The 11,819-nt window shown below is 35.7% G+C and overlaps 2 protein-coding genes across 2 annotated transcripts; one reads left to right on the top strand and one right to left on the bottom strand.

Moving 5' to 3' along the window:
• Positions 1 to 162: 162 nt before the first annotated feature.
• On the bottom strand, positions 163 to 2,656 carry LOC145911684 (ragulator complex protein LAMTOR1-like). Its single transcript, XM_082999097.1, has 5 exons — positions 2,514 to 2,656; positions 2,284 to 2,456; positions 1,661 to 1,735; positions 1,316 to 1,436; positions 163 to 1,072 (listed from the first exon to the last, which is right to left on the bottom strand). Exons 1-5 carry the CDS (start codon positions 2,556 to 2,558, stop codon positions 980 to 982), a joined length of 507 nt encoding a protein of 168 aa, XP_082855223.1. The 5' UTR covers positions 2,559 to 2,656; the 3' UTR covers positions 163 to 979.
• A 362-nt stretch (positions 2,657 to 3,018) lies between these two features.
• LOC145910575 (uncharacterized) lies at positions 3,019 to 10,258 on the top strand. Its single transcript, XM_082997756.1, has 15 exons — positions 3,019 to 3,208; positions 3,298 to 3,347; positions 3,767 to 3,944; positions 4,762 to 4,873; positions 5,016 to 5,214; positions 5,393 to 5,470; positions 5,681 to 5,750; positions 5,851 to 5,915; positions 5,979 to 6,045; positions 6,111 to 6,159; positions 7,095 to 7,225; positions 7,572 to 7,723; positions 8,050 to 8,109; positions 8,411 to 8,566; positions 8,623 to 10,258. The coding sequence occupies exons 1-14, from the start codon at positions 3,101 to 3,103 to the stop codon at positions 8,553 to 8,555; spliced, it is 1,464 nt and encodes a 487-aa protein (XP_082853882.1). The 5' UTR covers positions 3,019 to 3,100; the 3' UTR covers positions 8,556 to 8,566; positions 8,623 to 10,258.
• The last annotated feature ends 1,561 nt before the right edge of the window (positions 10,259 to 11,819 follow it).

Below are 11,819 nucleotides of genomic sequence, written 5' to 3'. Positions count from 1 at the left end.
ATATTTTATTTCTTGTATTTATACAAGACATGTTTCTAATAATTCAAATTTCACAAGCTTATCTGCACATTCAACACCTACAATAGTTTATTTGATGCACAACTGAACATAAGATTAAAGTAGATGATTGTTTTCCAAAACACCAAACTTGAATGATGGATAAATTATTTCAGTACCTGGTTCTATACAAACAACAGAACCTACAGCTGATGATTTTAATTCATAAGAGCCTATTCTTGCAAAGGGAAACTTCGTAACTGATGTGAATGCACTTATTCGGTTATTTGGAAAACCATCCAGCATAGTCAAAACATTTCTATAGTGTGTACTGTATTGGATATGAATTACCATACTTGCTTTTAGTTTCCTTGAAATGTCAAGCTCCAAAGTTAATAAGTCACTCTGAAGCAAAACAATGAAATGGTAAATGGTTAACACTGTGTGACCTTTATAGGCACTCCGCTTGTGTTGTAAGACATGCAATGTATTTAATACAAACCACATGAAAAATTCAATGAACAATGTCTGTATGTACATAAAAAAATACAGTACTTCACATCAAAAGTTGATGATCAAAATTGACCGACTTATTAAATTTAGTGATTTTGAATTAAGACAGAACCATTGTTTTACTTTGTAACAGCTGTGACCGAAGTAAACGCAAACATATTAATAAATAATGCACAATGGCGCATGCATGAAGAGGAATCAGTGCCATTTTAAGGTTTAGCAATACAATTTGCTAAACATCACACTAATAAAATGTAATACTTTTGCAATTTGTTTTTCATGAACTATAGTGAAAATTTGTTGCACAACTTTGTTCTCTGTTTCGAGAAGAACTTCAGGGAGGAGAATAATCAGTACGTAAGCGTGCAACATCCCGAATCAACACAAATTTATCTGAGTCAGCGCATATCGTCCCAACATGACTGTGCAGAATTTGCTTGCGACAGTTTTCCATGCAAGATAAAAACTGCTACCGGTTGTTTAAGCTTAACACAAGGTGATCTGCATTGATAATCTTCACATTATGCATTGCTGCCTGTAGACTGTTGGATACTTCACTTATCTAAAAAAAATATTTTACTACAACACTGTGTACAGAGTTATTCATTGTTACATTTGCGATGCAAACTTCACAAAAAAACGTAAATAAAAAGTAAAAATGGCAGTTCGCGTTGCTGTGTTAAACAGTTTTTTTCAAACTTTTACCATCATCAATTTAAAAATGTACTGCTCTTCTGGCAAAAAATATACGTACTGTATTTTACCACTATAATCTTAAAAAAGCCTCTGTGAAAAGCATGCTTACCAGATAGACATCATTAATGGAAATAGTTGGTGCATTGAGAATAAGTGCTGGGTTTCCTCCAGCTGAGTGAAGGGAGGGCTGTTTGTATCTCGTTCCGCTCGTTAAAGTTGATACTTTGCGGCTGCAGCCAAGATTTAACAAGAAAATCAGTACTATTCAACAAGTGACAGGTATTAACCCTGTTCAAATTTTTGAGAGTGTATGAAGGGACGTAGCTAAATTCACATAACATAAGCACTACATCTCTTGGAAGATGCTTGCAAGAAAAGCCCTTTTTCCACCAACATACACATAACTGATGTTTAATTGTATTGCAACTTATCGGATTTTTACAAGCACTCTTACTTGTATTGTTGGACTCTGTTCATATATTCCACTGCATCAATTTTCGATTCCAAGGAGGTAATATCAATAACATCACTAAGCACAAGAATACGAATGGTTTTTCAATGTTTTAAAATTTATACAAGATTACTGCAATCCGCACAGAAGCTTGACAAATATAGTTTTTCTGTATATTATATTTGCTTTCAAATGGCAACATCTTTATTTTGAAGAACACACTTTTAATGGTCCATGTCTACACATAAATCAACCAACAATCCAAAGAAAGTGTTACATGTTTTTACCAGGGTGGAGCATTTATTAATTATATGTAACAATTCATACTGTTAAACTATGGTAAGCTTCTTCCAAAAGCATACAGATGTGTGTAGCATTTACAGTGCAATTTAACATAGTTGCATTGGGTAAAAAGAATCTTTTTGATATGTGTTTTGGGGCAATTTCAAGTCTTTAAATTGTTAAACTTCTCAGGCATATTGTGTACGGATACCAATCTGCTTTTTGACTGACATGGTCATATTGAAAAAAGATATATTTGTACAAAAATGTATGGTCAGTAGCAGAGTTGGTAGATTGTATCATTGTCATTGCACTGAAACACGCTTTACTATTGTTGTACGAACTTGTTATATTGAGATATGATTCCCCTCAATATTGATTGTTCATCATGCTTGTTTTTTGGCAAACTTCCAGGGGGTGTCATGTCGTCATAGTCGAAGGCAGGCATTATGGGCTGAGTCGTGCTGTTAATCGACACCCCTGTACCCTCTTTGGGTAAGATGGGTCTTGTCTCATCCTGCAAGTTATGGAAGCTTTTATACCAAATATGAATGAAAATATTGAAACCACTTACGTTTTCGTCGTCGCTGTTGCCTAAGCAACTGTTGCAGCAACCCATTTGATTGTGAACGTTAAAAATTTGCGATAAATTTTTATAATTTACGCAACTTTTCTTGTTTGCATCCGAGACTATTCAATTTACCTGACGTCACAGAACATATTGTCCCGAGACTTGACGCTTGACGTGTTTTTACTCATGCATGAAAATTTTTAAATAAAACAATTCAGGTACAACAGAAAATAATTCAACATTTGAAACAATCATATCTAAATTAGCAAATCAATTTACAAGTAAAAACAAACATAATGATACCTGTATTTATTAAAATTATAAATAATTTGTCCAACTTTTCAATTAACATGTTTGCTTGCTTTTTCTTTTCTTTTAAATTTATGCTGTTCCTTTTCAAAGTGACAGCACCGTCCCCCTTTTTCTCAATTTCTTTTACGTCACCAGAGGTGTTGTGGCAGGTGAATAACCTGTTTCTTTGGTTTACATTAGACCAGACGAGCTGGCGTTTGCGATTCAAGTTTTTATTTTGAAAATTCAGACTATAGCAAAAACTATAATTAAAATTAGAACGTAATAAACACGTAACAATGCATGGTTCTGGGTCTGGAACCCGAAGTACAACGAAAGTCTTCGGGAATATTTTTATTTCATTCATCGGCGCAGGAGTTTTAGGTCTGCCCTATGCCTTCAAAGAGGTATGCCGTATATTTTGTTGAAATAAAAACCTTAATTTCAATTTTAATTGTACTGACTATGAACAAATAATCCAAATGCTTTTCTGTAGGCAGGAATTTTGGAAGGAACGCTCATAATGAGTTTTGTTGGGTACTTAAGGTATGTTGGAAAATGTAGTTTTAAAAATACTTTCACTATGAATAAACATATAGATTTTCTTATCCACACTACGAAACAACAATTCCCACATTGCACTGTAAAGTAAGCGATATTTTGGCCATTATTAAATACATTCGAAAAATAGTTTTCATGCTAAATATTCTCTTGGAGAAATGTGCTAATGTTGAAGCTCTATGTGGGTTTCCCAAAATATTCACACACACTTTAGACATTCCCAGCTGTATGGTAACATGCTTTGCAGTCCTTCCTGTAATGATTTCATGACCTACTGTTTGGGAATTAGTTAAGGGTATTAAAATATTCTACTAAATGTAATATTAATGATGCTGTTGAAAAGTCTCTTGCTTTGTATCTTTTGTTTTTTTCACAACACTTAACTTGCTTTGTATTGTTTCCAGCGTTCAGGCAATGTTACTGCTAATTGACTGCAAAGACCAAATGGAGGGGAAACAATATCGTTCCTTATTGAGTGACCAAAAGTCAGATGCTGAGATTCCCATGTTGCCGATATCTAACGGAATGAGCAAAGCGGAAATGGAAAAAAGAACAACAAAAATCCTAGCTCGTAACGATCAGGTATAAACATATTGATTACAGTCAAACCCATGGATAGCTATAGATAAACCCATAGAACCCATAGATGTAATAAATGTTGCACTCTTTCATTAGCCAGTCTCTTGAGATTCTCAAGATAGATAATATGGTTTTGGGCTAAAGTACATTCTCCTTTGGGAGAACATGTTTTCCATGCTTAAGCTAAAACTTTGCCAGGACAGTCCACATAAATCCTGTTGTGATGTGACGGACAATATGTTTTAAATAAACCTTTATAATGCACAGTGCCTGCACTGTTTGTATCCCTGGCTCAGTAAACCCTGGCAGTGATTTAAAATATAAAATTCCAATCAGTCGAGTGTATTATAAAATTTGACATTGTTTTACAAACAAAAATCTTCGTCACTTTTACCTAATTTTTAAACCAGCACAGAGTGTTGGAAATCCCCCTTCTATATTCAATCACAATCCAAAAAAATCATGGTTTACTTTAACAGTTTTTTGTTGAAACAAAACCTAAAACAGTCCAATTGCAATAACAGAAGGTCGTTTTAATCTAACTAAAGATAGGCCAGCACAGTGTCCCCCATTTTAGTGATGAAAATATGGTAACCCTGCTTGAGAAGAATGAATCTAGTACTCCTGGTGGAAATTAACTTCCTTCCTGCACTATTCACATTGATTAACTTTATTTGGGAAACAAGGCAGTAACAGCAGATTTTCAACAGATGCTGTGCTTGCCTGCTAACAACCCTCGACCCCAGCCAAAGTGATAGGAAACGCTTACTCATATGTTGTAGTTAACATTAAAAATACAACTGACTTGCTGTTTTTTTAGAAACCAAATTCAAAGTCAGTGGAGGATATTGGTTATGGTGACGTTGGATATTTTGCTATGGGAAGTACTGGTGCAACATTGGTGGATGTCGCAATTGTTGTTTCACAAACTGGTATGTGGCCATTGGTGTAATCAATTCAACATCTTTAATGACATTTGTATGTGGGTAATATATAATTGTGACAGTAACATTTTCTGTAAACGTTGTTAAATACATGACTTTGCTCAAAATAATTACAGGTTTCTTTTTGTAGGGTTTTGTTGCGCTTACTTGATTTTTATCACTGAAAATGTTGCGCAATATTTTTCATCGAGCGAACATCTTGCAACGGGTGAAGATGTTCCAACTACGCCCCCAGGTTCCTACTTGCAACGTTGGGTTTTACTGGTATTGATGCTACCATTGTGCTTTCTTTGCTTCTTAAGGCACCTTCACAAACTTGCATTGTTCAGGTAAATATCTTTGTTTGTTTTCTGGGCCTTACTATTTACTTTAGGGAGGAGCTCTGTTTCTGGCACCTGAATTTTGTCAGGATGTATTTCATATTTGTGTATGATTATTATTTTCCCATTGACGACATTGCCTTCATCTTGTTCAGATTCCTAAACCCTTAACTTTATTTTTTTGCAGTTTATTTGCCGACTTTGCCAATGTTTTCGCTTACTCCATTGTGTTTTGGTTTGACTTTGAGCATGCTCACACAGTCAGGTTGGTTTCTTAGAAAGTTTAACAGAACAAAATAGTTTGTTAGTTTGGCTGCCAACTTCTTTGTGAAACAACATAATGCTGCTTTGTAAATCTTGGTTTAAAACTTGGTTTTGTAATGTAAATTGGCTCTAAAAAAACAGCACTATGTTAGTTAAATAAATACTTTGCCTATTAAACAGACAATTTTGTTACAAAGACTTTGTTTGACAGAGTTCACCCTAAAGAAATGGATTTAAGTGGATTTCCATTTTTTGCTGGCATGGCAGTGTATTGTTATGAGGTGAGAAGAACATGGCATTAATCTAGTTTTAAATTAAAAAGTTTAAAAGAGATGAATTCAGAAAAAAATGTACCTAAATTTCCTTTATAATTGTGAATAGGGCGCCGGGATGATTCTGTCACTAGAGGGCTCCATGGCAGTGGACGTGAGGTCACAGTTCCGGAGGTTTGACAAAATTATATGTGTTTTAACCTAGTGTAACATTTTCATCGGTAATTGTAATTACAGCATATTCAAGTGGGCCATGTTGGTGATTACAACTTTGTATATTGTGTTTGGAGTGTGCGGCTACATGGTGAGTACTTCTATCAATGAGTTCACATCAAATTTTTCAGTTTTTATTTTGTTATCTCTTTGCAGTCATTCGGTGCAGCAACAAATCCTATCATCACACTCAACCTTCCAGCAGGTTCGCTAGTTTATGTTTCTGATCATTTTCAAAATTATAGAAACAACAATTGCTTTTAGTGTCACATGAAGCAGTTTGTCTTGTTCATTTTAAATTTAAATTCACGAATAGAAAACAAAGGGTAATTAGGATGCAGCAACTTGCAAAGGCACAATGAAACTATTGGGCACCTAAAAGAAGTAGCTGTTATTATTTGTCTGGTTATCCAGTAACTATATCATGTGTGTCTCGAAAAGTACTTCCTTGTCATGAAAAAGCTGTATCCCGTCTACAAGTTTCGGTCTTTAATAAAACCTGCCACATAACAATACACATGACTGGGTTATTAACTAAACTTTACCAACACTTGAAGTAGAGCTAAGTGGCCAGCGACAGCCTTGTATATGATACGTTTCCTTTAATTCATCATCAGTTATGAACATAATTAATCGATGCACACATAAGTCCAGATGTCTGAATCACTAAATATCAATAGTAACTCTTTACTGTGTGCAGGCTTATGTAATTTGTGGTTGTTGGCAAAATGAATGAATAAATGAACATCTGGATTGTAAAACTTAAATTTCCATTGAAAATTCATCGTATTATTATTGTCGGTAATAATACTGTTTCTAAGCATTAAATTCAATTTAATATGTATTGTATAAATGCCAGTATGGTGGTTAGCATAAAGTTACCTAAAATGTTACTGTGAGCAAAGGTAAGTCTCTCATTCTTCTGTAATTCTTATTATTAGAACAGTTTGTTTGCAACAACATATTACCAAGTTTTTATTTAGGAAAACAGTGTGTTATGTGTTACAAAATTTTTTGTGTACTGTTGCTGAGTAATAAACCCAGCTTGTTATGTGTTGCAATTATTGTTGATAGGATGTTTATACACTGTTGCCTATCTTCCAACGATATTTTCTAACTAAACATCTCTTTCTTATTCAGGAATATTTCCGTTGCTTGTGAAGATGTGTCTGTGTTTCTCCCTGTTCTTCACATACCCTGTGATGATGTTTCCTGTCGTCCAAATCATCGAGAAGAGATGCAAGGGAGTCTTTACCTCATACATTGCTGGGGTCAGTATGGCTAGTTATCTGTAATTTTTGTTAATTTAAGCCTTAGGTATCAGCTCTGCTTGAAAAACCTAGTTTTTAGATCATTGTTAATTAGACACAATCAGTTCTACTATCTACTGTGATCTGCTTTCAAAGATTTGTAATAATTTTAGTGCCAAGTATTCATCATATATATATATATTTACTAATGACTCTGTGTTCAATGTATAGATGCCAACCAATTCAAATTCACTATTGTGTGTCTTTAGTTTTGTCAGTGAGAAATATTTGAATCCCATTATCAAATCCAATGCAATTATCATCACTTCAATTTTGCTGCCAATTTAATGCTGGGATTTTTTTGCAGAATATACTGCGAGCTATAATGGTTGCCATGACAGGTATCATCGTTTTAATTATTCCATCCTTCTCCACACTTATGTCACTAGTGGGCGCCACATGCTGCAGTCTTCTAGCGTTTATAATGCCCGCTCTCTTCCATATGCGCATATTTCGAAGGTAAGTGATAACCAATAGTTTAAAATACTGTGACCTTAAACTCCAATATTCAATCTCCTGTACGTGGACATACCTTTTCAACCTGTTAACCTTTTGTACATAAAATTATTTATTATTTCAGCTTACGGTAACATTTGGTTTGAATTTTCTTTGCCTTGGGCACAAACTTTTTAATAATATTCACTGTTTTGCTATACTATGCAACACAAATTAAATACATAGTATTCTAAAATTTAAGCCTAATATTTGATGGGAGCCTCCACATAACACTTTTCCAACATTATTTGTTAAGATTTTTATAATTTCTTTTGTTTTTATTTCCTCAGCGAAATGACTTTCAAGAAGAAACTTCTTGACTACACGCTCATTTTTGTCGGCGTTTGTGCGTAAGTTTACTGTAGGATGGATAAAAAACAACGGTGTTTATAACATACCACGCGTGCAAAGAGCTGCTTGTACCCTCTCGCATTTTTTTACTTTTTAGGAGTGCAAATTTTTGTATTTAGGTCCGTTTTTGTAATTTTTTGGTTATTTTGGATGTAACTTCGATCTAATAGATGTATGTACATTCGGAGTGAGTAAAGCAAAATTATATCGTCGTGCTGCCGAATATCGTATCATTTCTTTTTATCCCAACCGTATCGTTTAAGACGTTAGTTCATTCCATTCAAATATTTCTTATTGCAGAACAATTATCGGCACCATAGACTCCCTCAAACGCTTGGGAATACTTCCGGGTTCTCCGGAAGATCCTACACTCGAATCTGCGACCCTTGAGGGTTTTTCAACGTCAAACACAACTATTGATGATGCGTACAGTATACCCAGCTGAGGTTTTTAACTGTAGGTTTGATAAGATATTCGCATGTATGGTTTTAAACTTGTTCATTTGTTTTCAGAGTAGCAATTGCTTGCTCGGTGCCGAATATCAATCTTAGTAAATACACTGGGAAGGCGTTAACACAACCAGCAAAGTGTTACTGCTCGTTTTCTTTTCAACAATTCCTCTATGTGTGTCCAAAGTTTTGTGAAGATATCCTGTTGGTTATTGAACGTAAGTCACAAGAAATAATGCTCAATTTGTGGTTTATCCATTTCCAAGTTTCTGTGTTGATCGACGACAACTCAATACTTTTCAAAATGGCGTGTACCAGTATATTTGAAACGGGTCAGTTTTATTGTCTTGTCGATATCAGTTGTCTTGACAACAATCAAGCAGCACCAATGAGAGCGTTTGAAGCATTTTGATGTTGTGTTTGTCGCGTGGTTATATTTCTTACCGAGTTTTCATGTATTTCGTTTACCATGCTTGGCGTTGAATTGTTGGTAAGTATCAAGACTCAAGCTTAAGCTGATTACCTGCTTGGTAAGCTCTCAAACCTCAAGGCTGCGTAACCATCATTCCAGAGAAATACATTTCAACAATTCTATTTATGGCATTACTTTGTTCACACTTACGTGCAATGGAGCCTTTAAAAACGCCATCCGTGGAACCTGTTATTAAAAAGAGTTTTTTTATTCGTGTTTTCGTTGTTCTTGCGCCCTATATTCAGTGCCTTATTATTTTTCACTTGCTTCTACGCTCTGGTATGTACACACGTCATAGTAACTTTGCACACGACGGCAGAGGTCAAACCTTTCATTAACTGAACACCTCCTCTCTCGTTTCGCTTGTCTTCCACATCCGGAGCGGTGTGGTATTCCATCATTCAACTTTCGATCGCTATTTGCACTTCCACGTCCATACTCAGCAGTACCAGAAAAACTATATCACCGATGTGAAAATGCGGTCCTTATTTAGATGTGTTGGGCATTGTGTACCCAAATAACAAGTATGTTCGCAAAAGATTGACTTTTATGTTGGCGTTGACATGGATTTTCTTTTCACTACATGTTGTTGAAATGAGCGTGGTTTGTCTTTTACTGACTTTTATTCCGACTTTTGTCTCCCGTTGTCGTGACAACACGTTATGAAATTGTCGTTTACACCTTCCAATTGTATGTGTAGGGTTCTTTCATAAAACTCTTATCAGCGCCTATTACCCACAAATGCGTACTGCAGTATCAGATACTCCCAAACACAATTCTACATAACTTACGAACAAATACAAGTGCAACTTCGCAAGCAGGCAGCTTACATTGCTGCTTGCACCAATAATTTTTCAAACCAAATTAAAAAATCAAATTTTTAAACCTAATTCTGGACCACATCAGTAACTTTTCGGTGGTATGTCGCTGCTGTACGTGTTGTTAGGCGAGAAAACCTGGTGCAATCACTTGGAAAGGTTTTTGTGACATAATTTGGTGCTATTAGTTTTGTCGCTTGTTTTGCTTGTTGTCTGCCCTTGAACATTCGTCTGGGCAACATATTTACGTTACGGTACTGTAGACATTTGTCCTTGCTTATTGCATTCACGTATATATATTCGGAGTTTTGTGCCTTGGAGCGTTAACAAATGCGCTTATATGCTTTCGCCCTGTCTGATGTAAATGCCTTCGCTTCGACTGGAAAATAAATTATTGCATTTTGGATTAAAAAACAACAAACAATGTTCTGAACTGTTTTGTCACCTGAATGGGAACTGTGACGTAACAAAGGTTTATGATTGTTATCCACCATTTTTTATTGTGATTTTATAGTTTGGCGGACGATGGTTTATTTAGCAATCTATCTTGTTTAGCTCCAAGTGGAATATGCAAAGAAGATTAAATACTGGAAAACTACAGTTAGGGCTTGCAAGCTATTGGAAACTTTAAGAAACCAAATATCTTTAATACTAGTCGTCTACCATATCTGACTCGTCTTGCGTGACATAAAGCTGTATGCTAAACAAATTTTACTTTTCAAACGTTGCTGTCCAGTGCAGCTTTGGAAAAATCTTGGCTAACCGGGGTCTTTTCTCTGTTTTTTAATCATTTTTACATGTGATAGTATATTTCAATGGAAAACTGTAACAACGAAATGGTGAACTGGGCACCCTTTTGTCCCATATGGCACGTTCAATTTACCTACAGTCGGCAAAACCACGTTCAAATACACGACTATAAACTGCGGTACGTTATTGCCTTGTTTGCGATCGTGCTGGCGATGGTTGTGTTCTTCAGCGCGAAATGGCTTTAAATTGTGTCTCATGACTAACTGCGTACCCAAACGCAAGTATACGATTTTTACAATTCAAACTGTCTGACCCCTGTGTTTGTTGGTAGTGGAGGAAACTCTTTATATAATGTAAGTTTAGTACAAATTTACTGGCTGTTCAAATATTAGTCCTTTTGCTCAAAATTACCCTATACCAGCCCAAAACCATGCATGCTCCCAGATAATATCTTCTCTGCATGTCCGTGAGTAGCGTTTTGTGTAAAACCTTGAGGTCATGATTTATCCCCCGAACATTAGTGCATGGTTCTCAACTTTTTTTGCTTAACTTTCCAAAACAATTTTTACGGTAAATTTTGAAATTATACAAAAACGTACCAAGCGGAAATATTACACAGGTTGTATTTTGCACCGTAAGGATTAAAATATTTACGCGATCCGGCGATATCACGGCTCAGTCGCAACCAATAAACCTTTATATTGGGGCAACATTGGAAGTTTGTGCAAACATACGCAGCCGTAAATTGTTGCAAGGGGTTCAAGGCGACCTTTAATTACCTCGAACCTATTAATGGATTCCTATTTCCGAGAGAGGGTTTTCTGAAAACAATGACCCGCATTTTCTGGGCTCTGCTTGCTTTGGCCTCGCTCCAAACCCCTTGAAATGGAGACGATTTATGGCGTTGTCCGGAGCCAACGAACAAATCATGCGGGGATGCAGAGAAATGAATGTTGTGTTCGAAGAATTAGAAGCAATTAGTCGAAAATGCTTCTTTTTTTCTCTTTATCGTAAGCAGTACAAGCATTACACAACTATGGATGACAAACATAAGTTTCGAAATACTAAAGTCTGTGGTTTTTATAATCGCTGAAAACGTTTTAGTCCGATAACTCAACCTATGAGAGCAACCGAATGATTTTTCTATTTGCGCTTACCAAATGTTCCGACGTCCTATTTGCCTTCCTCTGGGTGGCGTTAATAGGCAACTGCCGTTGTTC

This window comes from Ascidia mentula, chromosome 8 (genome assembly GCF_947561715.1).
Source record: "Ascidia mentula chromosome 8, kaAscMent1.1, whole genome shotgun sequence".
NCBI classification, from domain to species: Eukaryota; Metazoa; Chordata; class Ascidiacea; order Phlebobranchia; family Ascidiidae; genus Ascidia; species Ascidia mentula.
The sequence above is the reverse complement of the archived record's forward strand: the minus strand, read 5'-3'. Positions and strand labels throughout refer to the sequence as shown.

What these genes read in the sequence shown, in the direction of transcription:
- LOC145911684 (XM_082999097.1), bottom strand. Translation starts at nt 2,558, where the DNA reads ATGGGTTGCTGCAACAGTTGCTTAGGCAACAGCGACGACGAAAAC. An exon ending in AACAGAGTCCAACAATACAA is followed by an intron (nt 1,437 to 1,660) that starts GTAAGAGTGCTT and finishes TCTTGGCTGCAG; the next exon opens with CCGCAAAGTATCAACTTTAA. An exon ending in CCATTAATGATGTCTATCTG is followed by an intron (nt 1,073 to 1,315) that starts GTAAGCATGCTT and finishes TATTTTTTTTAG; the next exon opens with ATAAGTGAAGTATCCAACAG.
- LOC145910575 (XM_082997756.1), top strand. Translation starts at nt 3,101, where the DNA reads ATGCATGGTTCTGGGTCTGGAACCCGAAGTACAACGAAAGTCTTCGGG. An exon ending in TGCCCTATGCCTTCAAAGAG is followed by an intron (nt 3,209 to 3,297) that starts GTATGCCGTATA and finishes GCTTTTCTGTAG; the next exon opens with GCAGGAATTTTGGAAGGAAC. An exon ending in ATTTTTGTCGGCGTTTGTGC is followed by an intron (nt 8,110 to 8,410) that starts GTAAGTTTACTG and finishes TTCTTATTGCAG; the next exon opens with AACAATTATCGGCACCATAG.